The sequence below is a fragment of the Aedes aegypti genome, chromosome 3 (genome assembly GCF_002204515.2).
Source record: "Aedes aegypti strain LVP_AGWG chromosome 3, AaegL5.0 Primary Assembly, whole genome shotgun sequence".
Lineage (NCBI taxonomy): Eukaryota > Metazoa > Arthropoda > Insecta > Diptera > Culicidae > Aedes > Aedes aegypti.
Genome location: NC_035109.1, coordinates 288,292,342 through 288,313,770, shown reverse-complemented (window position 1 = coordinate 288,313,770; position 21,429 = coordinate 288,292,342). Strand labels below are relative to the sequence as shown.

Sequence of the window (21,429 nt, the reverse complement as noted above, 5' to 3'; positions counted from 1 at the left end):
TTCAATGGGATGTTGGGTTTACCTGAAAAAGAAATGTGAAAGGGATTTGATTATTCAACTGATAGGTATTGAAAATTGTGCTTGTGTAGAGTGTTCGTAGTAATTTCTAACGCAGCTTCATCCATTATAATCGATTCGATCTTACGGAATCATACTTTTTTCGAACACGTGAAGAGATGTGAAAATGATGAAATTCCACAATTTCTACAATTATGTATAAACATTTATGCCGTCAACTTCTACCAATATCGGTACGAAAAGCTACACCCAAGTGCATCATCCGGAACGCGAGACCGGTATCACAGCGTAACAGAATTACTGATGCACAATTGCTTCGTTGCACTCCGGTATAGGTGTGTGTAGATGAACCACACCCATCCGACACCCGCCGTTCATCTGATGATTCTGTTGTAGATTTTCCCGGAGTTTGCAACAGAGTTGCATCCGGTGTGGTGTATCTGCTTGCATTTCATCAATATTGGATTCTCTAGAAGGAAGCGATTCTAGTTTTTCATTGCATCTGTTCTGTTTTTAAATATTCGTTTTGTGAATGCAGGTCGGTTCCTGCGCTGCTGCTAACTGTAATTGAAAACAAATCTAGAGAAATATGGACCGGAAATTAATTCTGAGAAGGGCGAGCGCCATGGATTTGTGCTGATAGGGATGATGCCTTCCTTAGCCGAGTGATTGGAGTCCGCGGCTTCAAATCAAAACCATGCGGAAGGTGTCTGGGTTCGATTCCCGGTCGGTCCAGGAACTTTTCGTAATGGAAATTTCGTTGACTTCCCTGGGCATAGAGTATCATCGTACCTGCCACACGATATACGAATGCGAAAATGGTAACTTTGGCAAAGAAAGCTCTCAGTTAATAACTATGGAAGTGCTCATAACAACACTGAGCTGAGAAGCAGGCTCTGTCCCAGTGAGGACGTAATGCCAAGAAGATGAAGAAGACGAAGAAGAAGTCTTGTTCGTAATTTAAAGTTCCAATGTAATATGTTCTAAGAATTGAAAAAAAAGTTCAACGCTGAATATCGTTTATTTGAATAGCTAATGAAGATACATAATTGACTTGCAATAGAACTAATTAAATCATTTTTATAATGCTCACGTCGAATTTAGCATCAACTATCGACATTTGCATATGCACCAAATTTACATCCCTAATTAGTGACAAATTGTATTTAAATCCCGGCAGTTAATCAATCATGCCAGATTAAATTTCTTTTCGTTCGCTTCTGCTAACTGGAAAAGCCGTTTCATCCTGTGAATGATTTCGAATCCAGCTGAATAAATTATTGGCCAAAGCTACGGAAAATGCACAATCCGAGCCGAGAGCTGAGCTTCGCTTTTACTGTGTAGAAGAACCAAAGAAGCGAAATTCCTCCCGGTCTGTTGCTCTAAAAATAAATCACTTTACCCGTGGCTGGTGGTGCTGATGCGAACAAAATGAGCACTAAACACACATACACAAACACGTGCACAAGTACATACAAACCACTATTTTGCATCGTGCAAACAAAGCCACAAAGCTATGTGGTGGTTTTTGATGGCCTCACCCTGGGATTGATGGCAACCGTGGCGGAAGGTGAAGGATAGCCCATCGTCAGCATATTTATCCATCAACCCCAAGACTAGGGCGAAGGATGAATTGAAGGGGCGACTTGACACGACACGGACCGGATTCTCTAGATGAGGAGATGATTAAAAATTCATTAATCGTGTAGTTTTGTGACACACACGCGCGGGCACACAATCCTGCACCTGGCAACAAGCAGGGTGGCCAGTTTTTTCGTTATCGATGCTCTCTAAAAAAAAAGTTACACAAAATTGGAATCTTCAGGGCTAACACATTTGTGAATATTTTTCACGTTTTCTGAAAAAGATCGATGTTGTGCTGATTTAAACTTTCATTTTAACAAATTTTATGTCACTCTGAGATGCCTCGTATTGCGAAGCATCTTCATGTGTCATACACATTGTGAAAAAGCAGAAGAAATTAACAAAGTAGCAGTTTTTCAAAATGGGATTTTCACAATCATTAATTCATGTTTTTGTTAATCGATCGAACTGTGTAGGTTGGATAAACAAACATGCGGAAAAGATTATGATACCGTAAAAAAAGGTAACCATCAATTTCCAAGAGCTAATTCCACTTTTTCTTTAGAATTTTCTCCGTTATGTATTGCTGGATTCTGTTGCTTGTTCCTGTGGTGTGTGCGACAAAATCCGGATCAATCGTGTCTGGTTCGCGTTGCTAGGTTACAAAAAGAGTACTGGTCATCCATGTCTATGCTCACGTACTCATTTGAAAATATATCTCTATCGTCTACAAAAACGAATACCTTGAACAACTCTTTCCCATATCCAAACTCTCAGTGTTTCATTGTAAAGTGCAGACTTGGACTTGGTGGACACTTCGACTCCCATAATGCAAGGAACTCTTCTACCTACATGTCCTTCCCATCCCGAAATAGACCTGCACGCAGCCATCGCCTTCATTGATAGTTATGATATTGAGAGCACCAGTGCTTACACATTGAAGATGCTACTGGTCCTGAGTAAGGCGCCTGGGCAAAGCGCTGTTCTTGAAATAACTGAGAAGCAATGCCAGCTGTCAATCATGCTTAGAATCTTTTTCGTTATTCACTACCATTTTTTTCTGGGAAAATTTTATTTTTTTCAGCGGTTATATTAAACATTTGGCATACGCTTATTTAAATGACAATAATAATATTTTGAGATACTCATAAACAAGGAAACTTCTTACAACATTACATTGCTGAATATATGTTTGTCTCACTAATTTTAAATTTCAATGTGATGAACTATGTCCATGAACAAAATAGATGGTTTTAGTGTTGTATAGATCAACCTTGACTACGCGAGAAGTAGAAAAAAAATGTATAGGTCAGTGTTAAAGTTACTTGGTGAAATAATGTGAAATTGAATACAGAATTTATTTTATCTCGATTTGTTCAATAAGAATCTTGAAAATTTCAAAATTCTGTCTAAAATTGAATCTTGAAATTATTCGTATTTCATAAATCATAACTAAGAAATGTGTCAAAATTTCTTCTTAAAAATATGCAATAAATAAGACTTTCTCGAACGTGAGATATTCTACATATCGGAAAGATTTCAGTTTTTGAAAAATAGCATTTTTTGAACTTATCTTAAAAAAAAACGAATACACTAAATCTTCAGTTAACGAAGTCGGTCTTTACGTAAGTTCAATTTACGTAACACTTTTTACGAAGTTCGTAAATCGAGTCAATGGGATTCAGTGGGAAAATTTGTAATGGAATGATAAGCTGCGCGGAAATATTGCGAATTGTTTTTAAATTTTGCTTGGTAGTTTAGTTGAGACGTGTTTAATCATCATATCTGCCTTAAACTTAAGAATACTCTGGAATAATCTGTGCATGTCTCCAAGCGGGACCTTTCAAGCTTTGGTAATCTTTGCATATGGAAAGAACTTTGGAGCAATATGTTTCCTTTGTTTACGTATTGTAGTGTTGTATTTAAGAGATGTTCGGGGCCTTCCAAGAATTTGGGGCCCAAGTAGATCTACATCTTATATAAATAAATAAAAATGGAATGATGTTTGTATGTCACGAAATGGCTTACGACCGGGTCAACGGATTTGGGTGATACAAGAAAAAATTATGTAAACAAATCTTTGAAAACCCAATGAGAAATTTCTGAAGGAATACCTACACTACCCACCATAAGTATGGAATCGCATATTGCAACACTCATACTGAATATTGCAGCACCTTGAAAAGTTTAGCATCACCTAAAATGAATATTATCTCGTGATTCTGAAGTGCTAGATCAATGTATTTTTGAGGTCATCTGTTGTCATTGTTGAAAAAAAAATTATCACTGGATTTTGGGTGATGCTTAACTTAAAAGTGCTGCAATACTCAGTATTGCAACGATTCCATACTTGTGGTGAGTAGTGTATATGCATCCTTGATACAAACATCAATGAAAATACTGTAAGAATCTCTGCATAATTTTGCATAGGGATTCATAGTTATTTGCCAAATCCTCAGACTTATTTTGAAACCCCAGGGTCCTATTTATACATGGGATCATATGATTGAAAACTGCTAATAATCCTTAAAAACAGCCTGTATGTGAAATTGGGAAACAACAAGTAAAAAGTTTGGGATTCGGGTTATTTGGGATAAATTAGAGTTTAATGTTATTCTAGAGATACGGTTTATTTATGACTAAAAATTCAAAATCTGTAGCTTTCGGTAGGAAACTTGAAATATAGGTAGTTAATTGAAAGGCAAGTGAATCGGTAGACCTGGCCACCCTGACAACAAAACCATTTTGTGCCTGGATCACACATACACCGACGCGGCTGGAAGCCACAACCCTGCGCGAGATTGCGCCATATCCAATCGTAACCTTGGCAAGAAAGCAAATTAATCATTATTAGTGGCGGCATTTTCCAAACTTCCGTCAGTCCTCGCGACCATCCCGGACCCGGAGCAGGGTTCTTGTGTTTGCTTTCGCCGATTTGTAGCTTGCTTCTGAGGAGTTGTGGCGGCAAACGCTTGCAATTATCATATATGCAAAAGTACCCTTCATCACACACATACACGCCTTCCATCACAATTGACGTGATTGATTGCCTCGATGGTTCAAAGAGATGGATGATATTGTAATTTTGGTTGATGTGGTACCTTCTAACGTCGGTTAAATTTCCTTACGACTGATTTCAGTGAGATGCGACGCAGTTTGCTTGAAAATCTGTCTTCTTCTATTTGGCATTACGTCCCTACAGGGACAAAGCCTGCTTCTCAGCTTGATGTTCTAAGAGAACTTTTCCATTTACTAGCTAAGAGTTTTCTTTGACAAATTTGCTGTTTTGACATTCGTATATCGTGTGGCAAACACAATGATACTCTATGCCCCAGGAAGTCAAAGAAATTTCCATTAAAAAGATTCTGAAAAGATCCTGGACCGACCTGTAATCGAACCCAGACACCTTCAGCATAGCATTTCGCTGTATCAGTGGACTTTATTTTTAGGCTAAGAAAGGGCGCATGTTCAGGGCACAAATTCAATCCAAAGAAGTAAGCCTCAAGCGGCCTTCGGAGCGGCAGCTTATCGAACTGAGACCATCGCATCCGAGCACAAAAATCTACGATTTATGTGTAGCTCTCAGCTCGCAAAAGTTGTCCCATTCATACAACCTCCGCCTTGGGGGGTGGAGCGGAAGATGGTTCTATGTCATAGAGGCATCGCCGAAGGGAACACGCCCTGCATGGGCAAAGCCTGTTTTGTCGGTTGGGAAATTTATGGCAAATTGCTGTTACGTTGCTTGCGTTTACAGCACGTACTAACCTTCAGCAATATTTTTTTCATCGTGGCAGCTACTATGGACGAACGAATGTATGCCACATCTGACACTAGATGGGAGGAATGTTAGATCAGAGCAGTATAGGCCTACTACCCTTGTTCCAGTTTTCAATAGCTGCTGGTATTGTCGAAAACAACATATTAATAATTCTAGACAAATATTGTTGCAATATTCTATAGCCACGATTAATGGGGTATATATTTAGGTTATGTTAGGTTAAGTAAATTGAAAGCGTATTTTTTATCTCTTATTAGCTGGTGAAGTCAACTCACCAGCAAAAAAACTGAACTACACACTTAGATTTTTTTCACTAGCTCGGTTTCCCGAATTCAACCGGGACTCAGCTAACAAATTATCGGGTTGTTAGCAACGAAGCACGATTTACTGATACTCGGCTTTTATTTGCTGAGATCCCAGGAAATTTGTTTGCCGACTACTCGGCTGTGCGGATCTCGGTTAAAATTAGCCGAGATTCGGCATTCTGAACTAAGTGTGTATTACTGCTGCTGCTTGAAATGTAATATGTTGATAGCAAAATGTTAAGGAAAGCTTAATTTAGTTTTACCAAATTAGGATGACAGATTTTCCAAATATGAGAAATAAATGTAATGCTATAAATGATACTAATAAAGGAAATTCAAGAAACATACAAAAATACACTTTCTCTATAATTCTGTATAACAGCCAACGAAAATTCAACCGCCACCCCCATTAAGTTTAACCTCTGCATCAGTCTGATTAACTCTCGGGAATTCAATTGATCACCGGGTTCTCTTGGAGATCCCCGCTCCATTCACGGAAGGAAACCAATTAGCATTTATCTTCGTTGAAGCGACTGATGAATGGCATTCAGCTTTCAAAATTGAAATTCTTGTTAGCCGGGAAAGTTTCCTGCCGGTTTTTGCTTTGATATCGGGGTTGAAACGGTTTTCTGCCCCCGATAGAACAGCATAAATTTTCAATTTTAATGCAATTACCCATTCAGGTGCCCGTGTGGTGCTGGCAAAATTTACGAAAACCATTCACTGCTGAACCAAACCATTGAAGGACGAGAGCCAAGGTAATATGTACGCTAGCCACTGAGGTCGTAATTCAAGTCTTGGCTTTGCGAAAGGTATTAGAGAGCCACGTTGCTTGGTGCAGCAGTGCAATTTATACGGTGTGATATCGAGTATAGAGTACGCACGTGTTGTGCTTTCACAACCGGTACACATATAATGGAGTAGTTTGGCAATTCCTCCAGCAATCCGTTTCCCATGGTGTGCATTATGTTTGTGTTGCAGTTTCAAATCAGGATGTTTGCATAGAGCACTTGGTTCGACAGCTTTGAACTGAACATAAAATACGTTATGCTGTAATGGAAAAGGTGGACCCATCCTACGGTATATCTGATGTTGTAGGTTCCACCATTTTTTGTGAATGGATCGCCAAAATTTATGCAACATAAATGTGTTCACATTTAATTTTGAATACAGAACACACACTTTTTTGCAAACTTTCGTGATTTTGAACGAAAAACTGCTTTTGAAGATTCCAAACAAAAAGGTAGTTATTTTGAATTTAGATATCTCAAATATATCAGAATATACATCTGGTAAACTTTGACATTTGGTAGATGAAATATAGCGTACTTCGAAACATTGATAAGTTTTTGCAAAAACTTGCAACTTTTTGAGTAAAGCTATGTTAAAAATTATTATATTTTCACAATAATTTGTTCAAAACTTCAAATATTTATATAAAAATTAGATTTTTTTCATACAGTACATGCATTTTATCTAAATTAAGCGACGCATGGTTTTTAAAATGAAACATTTTACGATTTTGACGTAAAAAGTAGAAAAAACGTAAAATTCAAGTGATTTACACATTTCTTACCATAACTTTGTTATTTGAAGTCCTAGAACTTTGGTGTCTTCGACAACTTGTCGCATTTTTACACGTTCTAAAACATTGCTCAAGACGCAAAAGCTCTAGGACGCAAAACAAAAAAGTTTGCATCGCAGCGCCACCTATGCGGCGAAATTTCCAACTAACTTTTATCATCAGATTGAAGAACGAACAAATTCAAGATAAGTCTCCTTTGACATCAACCCGAAAAAATGCACTCCTAAAGCGGTAGAGGTTTTGTCTGGATAAATTTTGCTTCTGGCCCAAAGTGGACTGGGATTGAGCCTTCCCAATATCCTTACCATTCGGTCTATCCTGATAAGTCTTATTCACGACCTGAAGAATTGAGAGTTCAAAATGATAAGAAGTTACGCAAGAAAATTTAAGATTTATCCGCTTCAGGATTTTATTCCCCAGATGGATAAGGAACGCTATGGACCTATGCACGAGTTCACTAATTTGACGTTTGAGCGGTGCCGAATTCACTCGTTGCCATGGTCACATAAATAACACGGCACCGCTAAAACGTCAAATGATGAACTCGTGCATAGGCCCATGCACGAGATCACTGATTTAACGTTTGAGCGGTGCCGAGTTCACTGGTTTCCATGGTCACATAAATAACACGGCACCGCTAAAACGTCAAATAATGAACTCGTACGGATGGGGTGGGGTACGTACGAATATTTTCTACACTGAAAAAAAAAAACAAAACGATTAAAAACTTTAAAGCCGATTTAAAAATAACGCCCATTTCAGATTTTGATCATCCTTAAGCAAAAAGTTTCGTAATTAAATTTACTCAATGGCGTTCATACATTGCAAATTGGGCATATTTTAGGGAAAAAAGTTTTTCTAACATCGAATTTTTTAAGTCCAAAATTTTTATTTTATTTTATTTTTATTTTGCTTTAAATAGTCTAGAATGGTCATATTTTCAAGTGATAAATGAGTTTTAATCACAAAATAAATTACATTTGTTTTTTTTTTTTTTTTTGGGAAAAGTTAATAGAAATAAAACGGAATTATACAGAGTTTTTTTTTTTTATTAAATACAATTGATCTCGCACCAAATCGCTTAGGAGAAAATCAACTCTGTCTAACAATCCGATGGGTTTTTTTATGATTGGAAAGATATCGCAATAATATTTCATTTCTTATAAGGTCAAAGCCAATCTTAACAAGTGTCTGGAAGGGGTAAATAATAATGCTCATGAAAAAAAAATCGTGGTTTGATTTTATCATGCATTATTATTTTTATTATTGCTGTATATCGTAAAACGTAGTATCTGCACATGAATATTTACATTATTTTTGGGTTTTACTGAATAAATTGAATATTTTTGGTTCATCCTCTGAATTGGTATACCGTTTGGCTGCATTTTATGTATAACTAATAAGCATAAAACAATGTTATTTTTGGGTACCAGGGATAGTTTTAACCTTATCAAACAATTTCACTAATTCCTCTGATGTTTTAACATATTAGTCATTAGATATATATCAGAAATTTAATTTGGTGATAAATGTATCAGTTTGTTTCACTGCCCAGTCGAATAGTTCTCGCGGAGTTGTGATTGTGTTTCCATAGTCTTTTGCAAGACTTGCTCTTTTTGCCATTCGCTTGAATGTGCCACCAATAATAGCGTCACAGGGGCCTTTGCCGTGGGATGTGGCAAAAAAATGCCACTCTGCTTCCAATCTATGTATTTTCTTGCAATTACATAAGCTGGCATTTTTTTTTTATTTTTATAATGAGCTGCAGCTCTATCTGACATAAACATAACTTTTGAGAAATTAATTTTTTGTTTAACAAAATTATCAATTTTGAAATAAATATCTGAACTGCTACTGTGTCTTGGGTCAACACTTCTGATATTATAATAAAACTAACGTTTTCCAATTTATTATCTTTTTTATGGTAAATCTCGAGTATCTCAGGTACTTAATGGACATTTTAGGTAGATAACAATACAAACATATTCATTATTTCTTATTCATCTGGCGTGTAACGCAGGTACGTTTAGTAAGCTTTTTTCACAAAACTTTTTCTTGAAGAGTTTTTAGTGGGGTATGGATAAGGCTGATACTTTTCAATATTTGCAAAACTGTTGTGATATCTTTCAAACCATAAAAAACCGTCGGATTGTTAGACGGAATTGATTTTCTTATAGGCAGAGGCGAAGTCCATTGATTGCTTTCATTTAAAAAACATAATCACTGTATAATTCCGTTTTTGACTATTCTCAATAAAAAATGCAATCTATTTTCTGATTCAAACTCATTTATCACTTGAAAACACGATCATATTTGATAGTTTAGAACAAAATCTTTGAAAAAAAATCAGTTTTGGACTTGAAAAAATCGTTGTTAGAAAAACTTTTTTTCCTTAAATATGCCCAATTTGCAATGTATGGACGACTTTTAGTAAACTTGATTGCGAAAATTTTTGCCTAAGAACGATCAAAATTTGAAATGACCGTTTTTTTAAATCGATTTTATAATTTTGAATCATTGTTTTTTCAGTGTAGAAAATGTTTTTTTATTTTTTCAATATTTTTTTCTAAAACTTCAGGAAATTTCACGACAGTCTCCCATACGAAACTTTTTTGTAGGTCTTACCGTTTTCGAGTTATACGGGTTTATGAAAAAAAGTAAAAAAAAAACATTGACTCTTTCCAAATGTTAGTCTAGATCGATTTTGAAAAAACAAAATATGTTAAGTATCTTAGTTTCACATACTTTTGACACCCAGAGAGTTTCATTGAACTCTGAAGGGGTGCTGCCAATCCCTTTGTCGAGTTGGCGTGAAATCCGTCTTATGTTTGTATTCCACTCACTGATCGCGCTTCGCTGGATTCTCAAATTTCTCAAACTTCCAACAATAGCGCATGGAAGAATGATAGTCAAAACGTATGGAAAATAATGAAAAACGTGAATTACAAGCAATTAGGAAACTGGATCGAAAAAGTAGTGATTAGAAATCAAGCGTAATGTGAATACATAAATTTTTGTGTTTAGTTAATGTTCCATGGCGCTTTCTTTGCCTTAAGATTTTGTTTTTACTACCTCTGAAAAAGAGCCATCTATTGCCTTTCCAGCTTTGAATATCGCCCTATTGCGACGTGTTTATTGAATCCGATTTTTGAGTCGATTATAACCTCGAGATCACAGATTGATTGAGCGCGTTCAATTACGGCAGACCCTGCGGTAAATTCATACACATATTTCGTTGTCACTGCACCACACAGTAATAGCGTCGCCGCCCGGTTCGATTCCCGGTCGGTCCAGGATCTTGGAATGGAAATTTCCTTGACTTCCCAGGGCATAGAGTATCATCGTACCTGCCACACGATATACGAATGCGAAAATGGCAACTTTGGCAAATAAAGCTCTCAGATAAAACTGTGGAAGTGCTCATAAGAACACTAAGCTGAGAAGCAGGCTCTGTCCCAGTGAGGACGTTAATGCCAAGAAGAAAAAGAAGAAGGGTGATGTGCTAGTATCCATCGTATTAAGCATTGATCAGTGAGAACTGCAATTTTCCCAGTACTGAAGTGAATGATGCTAATACAAACCGATGCCTTTCTCAAAACGGCTTTAGCATTGTGCAATAAGATTTTGATAAATCTTGATCTCTTTTTGGAAATAATGCAAAGAAAATGCATCTTTCCGTATTCTCAAACCGTCGTATAGTTTTTCTTTCTGTCGCAATCAGTATCCAGATTCGTCTCACAACTTACGGCTCACTGTTATATATTGAGTGGTCAAAACACAACTATCAACGCTATAATAAAATGTTTTACTAGAATATATAGATCTGCGGGTATCTCCCTCCATTCCTTCAGAATGATGGAATATACTAATTTCCTTTAAAATTCATTGTTCGTCATCAAAATTCAGTACAAACATATGAACACAATTCCCTTTGAGCGAACAATTTTGGCATTTTCTCACAATGCAGCGAAAACAACACAATCAAAGGAACCGTATTTTTACGTCGAGCATCGCGCAAACGTTGATGCACACAAGCTTTTTTTTCTCAGTACGACGGATTGAACTTTGTTTACATTCTCAATTACGCGGTCATTGATGAAATTACATAAAATTTCGTGTATTATAGAACTTTTACGGCGTGTGATTGGAATAAAATCCTTCAGTGAAGTAGTTCGAAGGTTTTCCATAGTGAAAATAAGTGCCCGCCGAAGTAAGTCACACAGTGGTGTGGGAAGAAACTTGTATCATAAAGTGGTGTGACTGGTGTCGATTTCTCTCAAATCGTGTTCGTCCATGCGATTTCGGTGAAAAAGTGCAAAGTGGATAATTGAACTGAAGTTATTTAACAAAATACTGTAGTTTTTCTGCATTTTTGGTGTACAAGTGTACAAACTATAACAGCTTTCACAAAACTACACTTGGAAAATGAATCTATGTTGCAGGTAAGTAGGAATATCCGCCGTAATGGAACATTTTAAGTTTGATACGACGAATAATAGCGCTTACGACGAAGTTGAACGAAACCCTCGCTTACAATCGTCGGCGAAGGATAAATTGCAAGGCGAGAGCAGCTGATACAGATCGTTCACGAAATCCGAGGACGCTTCCTTGCGCTACTACCGAAGTTATTTCAAACGTGCTTGAGCTTGTGGAGTTGACAGCCACGTATGTGATGTGACGGTCAAGCGATGCGGTACAGTTTCGAAAGCCTTGACAAAATCTATGAAGATTGAATCTACCTGCTGTTTCAATTCCACCTCGCGAGATAATGCGGTGACATAACACGTGAGGATCGTTGTAGTCGATCTATTCCTCACGAACCCGTTCTTACTATTCGATTTGATCGGCAATGCGGCGTTGTACAGGATGTTGTACATGAGCTTCTCGAGCACCTTACTTAAGCAGCAGCGTGATACCTTCTCGGTAGTTTTCAACACGGTTACGGCTGCCAGATTTGTGGATAGGTACGATAATAGCATTTTCCGCAAGGAAATTTCTTCTCGGCGAGAGATCGATAGAAGACATCCGTGATTGGACCTGCGATTGTTGACGCGCATCGTTTAAACAACAACTGGGGGAGATTATCGTCTTCATGATCCTTCTTGACGTCCAGGTCGTTTAAGGCCTGCAAAACTTCTTCTATTGAAAATTATGTATGCTAATGTCGAACGAGGGTATGTTATGGAATCTGTCATGACGGGGCACCGGAGAGACTCGAGTAAAGACGCTTCCAAAGAAAGCTGCAAACAAGTCAGCTGCTTCAGAATTTGTGATGGCTGAATGTCCTGAATACTCCACGTTTGCAGGAATGCAGTTGTTAGACCGCTGGCGTTTGATGAAGTTCCAGAAGGGCGAGGGGTAATGTTTTGCGTAGGATTGGATTCGAGCGATGTACATAGTCATTGTTGAAAATTCTCTATCTACAGGTATCCCAAAAAATCAGGAGCAATTCCAGACGAATTCTTTGGAGGAGCCCGAAGAATAACTGGATGAAACGTGAAGGAATTTCATCTTTCAGACTTTTCCCGATCTGTCCAAATCCCATAACTGAACCCTTTTGTTTGTAGTCGAGAAACCTCATCAATTCGCATTTTGAACTCCATTTTGCCCACTCGCACTATTTTCTTGGAATCCGGTAAAAAAGTCTTTGAGGTCAGAAATTTAAAATTTGTAATTTTTTTTTAGAAATCATGGCGAACATTTAAATTGCTCGATAGAATATTTTTATTTTAACTTCAAATGAAAGAGGTGATTTGAAGCCGACATAAATTAATGTAAGGATACCGTAGAACAGGGTAACTTTGATGTTTTTTGGTAGGAAATCTCATTATTTCTGCATTCTGCTTCAAAGATTTTTCTTCTAAATTAGTGGTCCCGGAAAAATTCGAGTTGCCATGAAGTAGGCTGTAGAAAAATAGCACGCAATTATCAATTCTGAATGACATATAAGTTTTAACCACCTATAATTTTCAACTTTCCTGAACGTCTTCTACGCGTTAAAAACGTCAAAGCCCAAAACGAATGCAACAGTGAAAGAGCTATGCAAATCCGTTGACTCCAGGCTTGGAAAATTTAACGATCATTGACACAGGAATAATCCGCCTGCATTCTTACAACACGCATGACATTTTTCGCTCGTGGAGTAAAACGAGCCATGAACGAAAACAAGACAGACACACACCACCCACTATTTGGCCCCGATCACTGTGTGTCAACACTTGTAACATTCGCTGACTCACTCTCATTCTGATCCAGCAACAGAGGCGAATATTTTTTTATTTTCTGTGCTATGTTTGCAACCGAAGGGGTGTTCAATGGTCCAATAGATTATAATTAGATTGTTAAAGATCACATTACCAGAAAATATGATAGTTATTACCAGTTTTATGCAAAACATAAATCACCCGAATGGCTCTATACTGTTGCAGTCTGTGAGAGATGTTGCTCTTGAACGCTCTCGTGCCACGTACCAAAAGAGAGAGTAAATGTTTACATTCATAGGGCTCTCCGAATGCGACGCACACTGGGGCAGATCGCTATTTTCGACGGCCAAAACCTCTAGTACTTTGGATGTGCACCCTAGAGGTTTGGTGTCTTCGACAAAGTATTTTGGAATAACTTGTACTACATTTTGACACATTCAGATTTGATCTAGATAAGTGGAAACTGATCTAGATCAGTTTTACCTTTTGATAGGAGCGTCCTAGCAAAAAACTATCTTCTACAAAGTTGTTCATTGAGGCATTTTTGACATTTCTTCGGAGGACACTTACACTCTATCACTGACATGGATTACGATATATGACAATTCAGTAAAAACAGTCAAAAAATCGATTTTGACCATATTTTCATACAAAAAAATTGTTGAAAAATATTTACTAATATGAAACTTATGTTCTTGACTAGTCGTATACAAAAAATTAGCTGCCGCCATCTGCCGCTTCATGAGTTATCCTGGGTTTTGTAAAACAGCAGTTTTAGACCGTTTTTACTAAAAATAAAATTAAATCTGAAAATTTTGCTAGTAAATGATGTAAATTTACTTTGATATAGTTAAGCGTCTAATGCTTGATGTCAAAATATTTTTCAACAATTTTTTTGTATGAAAAAATGGTCGAAATCGAATTTTTGACTGTTTTTACTGAATTGTCATAAATCGTAATCCATGCCAGTGATAGAGTGTAAGTGTCTTCCGAAGAAATGTCAAAAATGCCTCAATGAACAACTTTGTAGAAGAAATTTTTTTGCTAGGACGCTCCTATCAAAAGATAAAACTGATCTAGATCAGTTTCTACTTATCTAGATCAAATCTGAATGTGTCTAGGGTGCACATCCAGAGTACTAGAGGTTTTGGCCGTCGAAAACAGCGATATGCCCCAGTGTGCGACGTGCCACGAACTGTTATGGTTCGCGAACTGTTACACTCTCGGAATATGGTTCGACCGGCTTATTCGGATCAAAATCCAAACACTGGTTGACCACATCTCAAGCCAAGTCGTGACATACAAATACCATTACATTTTTAATTACATAGATTTTCAAAATTCAGTACTTACTGAAATCTTAGTGATCAATTGCCTTTGAGAGGTAGCATAACGGCTCATTTTATATAAAAATATAAAAAATCGCCTATAAAAGTTTAAGATGAAACAAACACGACAAATACTAGAGTTTGTATAACATTATATATCTAAACAGAAACCGATGAATATTAATATTTCGTCATTGAATACTACATCAATCAATTGTATTTGGAATATAAACATATTTTAAGACTGAATGAATAAAAAATGAGAATGATGAAAATGGAAAAATGATATGTGAATATCGAATGAATCAACAAAAGTAGTGCGTTGCATTCCTATAGCCGTTAAAAATTAAAGGAACACGATTTGTAAAAATGCGTTTCGTTAAGAGGTTTGGGACCGAATTTAAGTTCCTCCATAACGAGGCTCTTTAAAACTTTATCAAAAAGAAATCGTCGAACAGGTTGTTTGTAAGCGTTTCAAAAATGCTAACATCAGACAATTCTTAGTATTCACTTACAAAGTCTCAACGGTTCTCGAATTAAACGAAAATAGCTCTGACATGGAGTGTCATACTTATACTTTTTGCTTTTGCATTTGGTTTGGGTAACTGATTAACACCGCTTGAGCATGTTTTATGCTATAACATTCGAATTTTACCACCTGTGGGAGCTTATGAATGCTGACGACACTTCTTACAGGACCATATAATGATAGCTGTGTGGTACCAACTAAACATTTTTCAAATACTCCGTTATTTAGCTTGTGTTTGTAACTACGACATGATATGAACTTATTACCTGTAAAATTTCACCTGAATTGGTTTGAAAACCCATAATGTTACAAGGCTTATCTCACACTTACCTGTTCCACCGGTAGCAGCCTTATTGGGCGATGCTGCCGCAGCACCTGTCCCTCCTGCCGCTTTCAGCTGCGGAGCGGGACTAGCCTGCTTACTCGCGGCCTTCTCCACATCACCTCCCTTGTTAGTAACGGGAGCCTTATCACAATCTTCCGCCATATCACCTATGATTCTTTCTCGAAGCACGAAACTTCCCTCTGGTAGCCTTTATAAATTGATTGGATTGGACACGACAGCTTTTTTTGCCTAATTCACTAACACCTAATGTTGTGCGCTTGGTTTCCAGATGTTAATCAAATTGTTGATCGACGCTTTCGGTTCGTAGTTGCAGGTGCTAAACTTATCGAAAACCACTCCCAACACCGCTTTTTTTTCTTCCTGTCGAAAGTTTTCAAATCAATATCACTTTTATCCGTTCAGCTGTTCCTGCAACCGACGACACCTGTTTCAATCAGAATTGCATTGCTTTCTTGCTCCGGTTCCAGCGTCACTTTTCCCACTTTTTCACCACTGTCTTCGCAATCACAGTTCTTACTTTTCCACCGGGGCCCAAGGGCTGGGATCCCCCCTCCTTAACGTCTTCGTCGGCTTCCACAATCCAGTTGTTCACAGCAGATGTAACTTATTGAAATCAATTTTCCATCTTCACACACTGGTTCTCGCGTCGACTGTTCCACTCTGAGCGATGTGGGCCTCGAAAATTTTCGCACCGTTCAACGTTCCGCAGAAAATTTCTATTGACAAACCTAATAGCGGGGGAATAGACGAAACGAAACTACTACAGAAATTGAAATCGACCAGTCTCTTTCGCAAGACGAGATATTAATAATATTTCTTCTTGACCGTCCATGTTTTCTTTTTGCCTTGGACCCGTGCTTCCGCTGAGGAATGGTGTTTTGACTTTTGGCACCTAAAGGCAAATTTGTCCACTCTAGTGATCACCGGTCCTAATCAAGTCTTGAAGATTACACGCTGTCCACGTCACCGAGTTTTCAATCCAAATCTCCTAGCATACCCATTGTCATCCATCTTCTGTGGTTCGTCATCGTCACCATCGGTTTCGATCATATTTGTCAATCCTAATCCCAGAACACTTGCTGACCGGGTCCCCCACAGCGGCGTGCACAGCAGAATGCTAGTTGCTAATTTTGACGACTTTTTCCTCAACTAAGCGAACTTGTGCACGTCAGTGGGCACAATCCGATCCAATACGATGCACAGTGGGTAAAACTGGACTCGTAATGGGATTTATTTGGGAGCCGTTCATTTATTCATATTTAACAATGTTCATTCTGTGCATCATCTAGTACAAGTAGGAATATGTTTTGGACGATTTCACTCTTTATTTAGGTTTTCAGATCAGAATCTGAATTATTTAATGACTGAGTTGAATGAAGTTTTCACAGTTTTTCAGACATAACTGAAATATAAAAATAATTGTGACCGATATGTCCAATCACGACCTTAGAAGCAACAACGGATTATTAATATGCAATTTGAAAAAAAAAAAATGAAGCAATAACTTCATAATATCTGCAGCAATGTTGTAGATTCAGACAAGAAGGACAAGTTTACGAAAGACAGTTTCAGTGTAGGAATTTTCTATTTTCAGATAAATCGTTCATGTTTTTTTCGTCAAGAATTTCACTTTGCTTTAACTGTTATTACTTTTAAACCTGTGATTGAAAAAAATTCAAAAATATTGCTTTGCAACATTCAAGTTTTGATTGATTAAGTTAAATATTGAAATTTACTTCATATGTGTCTGAAATATTGGAGGGCATTTTAGTGAATAGATCTACTCGAATCACTCATATCAGTGAACCGGATCTTTTGAACGGTTCAGTGGCTCAGCAAAGGAAAAGTGAACTGAACCGATCGAACGGAAGAAAGAGCGGTTCGCTCCCTGTAGCGCGACATGCGCTGTACCTTTCATATCTTTCGCTCTTTCATTCTTCGTACAGAATGAAGAATGCTGGGGGAGCTGTGAATGCTGAGAGTGCAGCAAACTGTGTTTGCATGTGTGCCGTGGCGCGCAAAGCAAGGCACGTGCCAAGCGTTATAGTAAAAGCGAGAAACGAAGGAGAGTAGGGGTATTACTTTTTGTCTGAGCTGAACAAATGAACCGACTCTCGCCAAAAAAAAAAAAAAAAAGACACACGGATTACTCGTACTTTTGAGCAAACCGGAGCTTTTGAACGATTCCAATTAATTTGTCCATCTCTTTATTAATGCAAGTAAATGGCGTTAATTTAAATTACAAATGACAAAATTTTTCGTCAGCATCAGATAAATCTAAAGTTTTGAAGAGTATTATTAAAGTGAACCTTCGAAATTAACCTTCCAGTCGTCGCGCGGTTTGCCACCGTCAGAGCCACCATGCTGCTGTTGTGAACGAAAAGCGAGGTTTTACTACACGACGACTGAAGTGTTAAAAAAATACGTTCGCACAGTTTGTGCAGCAAATTTATAAAATTAATTAGTTCTAAGGTGTTTTTGAAGTTATTTTTTTTTTTTCAACTTAAAAATATTACGTTCTAATAGTTTTTGCATCAAAAATGACTTATGTATGCTTTTCCGAATGTTTCTAAAAGAAAAAAAAATCAAATCAACTTCATGAGTTATGGGCATAGAATATTTGAAAGTTTTTGTTTAAATTTGCTTATAACTTCAAAATGACAAGAATTACATATTTGCAATGTTCAGCAAAAATGTATATCATTACTTCCTTTGCAACTCTTCTGAAGACCACATTCACTGGTCAAATAAAACCAAAACAGTTATTTAAAAATTAGTTTTGTTGATCCTCTCTAAGTTAACTCTTTCAGAATTAATTTATTAAGCTCAACTGAAAAGCTAGATCGAAAGTGTATTCAGCAAAGCTGTTCATAATAATACTATCGATAAGTTTTCGACTCAAAATTGAAACCATAATATAGACCACCCTATTCAACATTTTTCTTAGAAGATGCAAAACCCAATTACGAATCACTTCTCTGAAGACAGCATGCATATAAAATCAACGAGAACAGACAAAACACTTTTTTGCTGCTAAATTGCCGATTCGGACCATCGAGCATTGGAGCTCAACGGCAGCAATTTAAAGTTTTATGCATTTACTTACTGAATACGGGTCAAAAATAATAACAATTTTACTGAAGTGACATTTTTTGACGAAAAAATATAAACGATTTATTTGAAAATATGAAATACCTAGACTAAATCTTTATGAAACTTGTTAATCTTGTTTAAATCTATAACTTTGCAGAACATACCATGAAGCTATTCATTTAAATGAGTTACGTCAATTTATTGTTTGAAAAAAAAAAATCACTTGAATCCAAAAGGAGAAAATTTATTTATTCTCTTGAATAGGATGATAAATGATTCCACTTTCTGGACTTAGAATAATATGCAACAACAATATGAAGTAAGCTACATTTTTGTGGAACAAATAATTTCGTTTTCAGTGAGAAAAATTCTACGATAGTTGGAAATACAACGAAAGAAAACATAAAAATTACAGATAAAGGGTTAAATATGACAAATCGGACCTTTCTTTCGAAGTACACGACACTGAAAACTGTTTGACGATTGTAAATTAAATTGAATTGTAGAGCCTCAATAACTTAGATATAGGATAAAATCGTAAAACACGTACCCCTTCTTGAACAAGATAGTGTACAAAACGAATATTGTTAAAAATATCCCGCTACGGGTTCCAGCAAACCAGCCTTGAAAAAAACGAGTTAATTAATTTTGATTTGTACCAACGTTTGGAACAAGTTTCTAGTCTTCGTCAAGGTGTAAGCATAAAACTGTTAGTATTTAGTTTGTAGAATTGTAAACCTGATACAAACAGTTTTTTTTCACACCGTGTCGTAAAACGATAAAACTGATTTATCCCCTGAAGATGACCAGGAACGTGGGTAAAATGTTGTGACAAATCAAATATAACGTTTGATTTTCCCAAGACTGCATTTTTCCATCATTTCAAGATGCTATTTCGGCATTCTTCTTAACACCTACAATTGTGTTCAGAATAATAATAGTGAAAGCAGATTTTCATACAAAATGCTCAACTAAGGCATGTTGTAAATTATTTTCTCTATGAGCAATTGGCATGTAATTTTGACATATAACTACAAATATGCTCAATTTTACAATCACAATATTTAATTTTTTTCAAAGCTCATAAGTTAAGCGCCAGATGAAACCGCTCCAAATAATAATAGTTTTTGTTTTGCAAATGTTTGTTCGGCAATACTCAATAAATGGCTGTACATTTGTGGGATGGGTGTAATTGTTAAAACGACAAGTGTAGAAAAAATAAAAATCAAAATAAAGCGGATATTGTTAACTTGTAACCGCCCAGCAAAGGAAAAAAAAGTTCACATTGCTGTCATTTTGGCAATTCTTGACAGATTGTCTTCGTTCTAGTTCGAATTGAAACGCCTGAGTGTCTAGTTTTTGTGCAAAAGTAAAGCATTTTGTATGAAAATCGGCTTCTACTACCATTTTTCTGAACACAACTGCAATTCCTATGACGGCTTCGAATTTTCCCACTGTGCATACTAGTGTGGGAACCAAAATAATTGGTTTGGCAAGAGTTTCGGCACTCTTTCCGGAGTGACGTAGATAAGAGGCCTATGCGAAGATGCTGTGGTGATGTATTTCGGTAACCCCGCACTGCCAAACCTCGGATCCCTCCCCTCGCATTCCTAATGGACAGAATCTGTCTCACCACATGTGGCTGACCGGACCGGAGCTCCGGCAGGTGATGAACTTGTATTGCACCCAACAACCCGTTGAAGATGACGACGGCAACAATTCTGACAGCAACCACTTGGAGATGACGGATGGTGAGAGTTGGACGCTCGGAGCTTATAGATTGATGCAACGGATGGACGCACCCAAAACCCGTAGCTACCTGTCACGGTCGTTGTCGGCGTCAGCGTCATCGTCGTCGTCGGTTTGCTCGTGTGAAGTGTAGTGTGGATGCATCGGGAGCACGACCTTGACGTTCATTACTCAAATAAATCGGGACCGAGACGACGTGGACAGCGTGCTCTTCGGTGATTTGCAAGAAAAAAAATGTTCGAATTAGACGAATTTGCTTCTTTATTTTGGGTGCTCAGATTTTGGCAAACGGGTTTTTCGGTCGTGACACAGTTGTAGTTCAATATTTTTTCTGGCGGTTCGTGAGAGGAAGCGAAGATTGCGGTGAGTTTTTTTTTTATTTCAGCTGACTGGCGACGAAAGAGATGAATGGAGCTTTCAGTTACAATAGTGATAAAACTGACCAAAAATGGTCAACTGCAATCTCGTATACTATCTAAACAAACGCATACTTATAACAAGATCTTACATAAAGTATTGATATTGAACGTTTCATAATACCATTCTATACAAAAACAATGCAAGACGTTAACAAGAAGTCAAAATATAGTATTTCAAAACTAACAAAATAAAAATATATTACTTTTCCTGTACATTTGACGATTTTGTACAATACTAGTAAGGTGTTTATGCAGAATTTTATTATTTATCTTTCAGCCGCTAGTTAGGTACATTATCTAATGAAGGGTGGTTTAATTTGAAGTTATAATCCTATTTTTGTGCCGAGTCCGATAACAAAAATCTGGAAGCATTTCCACTTGAGGCCTGCTTCAAGCTTTAAACCATCCTTAGTTTTGTAGCAATACCTTATAAAAATTAAGATCCAAACTGGTTTTATTTATGTATTATAGTATTATAATAGCTTTGCATAT

General features: G+C 37.1%; 1 protein-coding gene across 14 annotated transcripts in view; it reads right to left on the bottom strand.

Moving 5' to 3' along the window:
• LOC5575390 (solute carrier family 12 member 4) overlaps positions 1-21,429 on the bottom strand; it is a 791,918-nt gene that overhangs the window by 360,640 nt on the left and 409,849 nt on the right. For 7 of the 14 annotated variants that reach the window (XM_021849563.1, XM_021849565.1, XM_021849572.1 and 4 more), the window contains exon 2: positions 15,661-16,404. The exons of the other annotated variants lie outside the window; for them this stretch is intronic. In XM_021849563.1, the coding sequence (XP_021705255.1) occupies positions 15,661-15,817 (157 nt within the window). In that variant the 5' untranslated portion in view covers positions 15,818-16,404. The remainder of the gene's footprint in view (positions 1-15,660; positions 16,405-21,429) is intronic. 14 annotated transcript variants of the gene reach the window in all.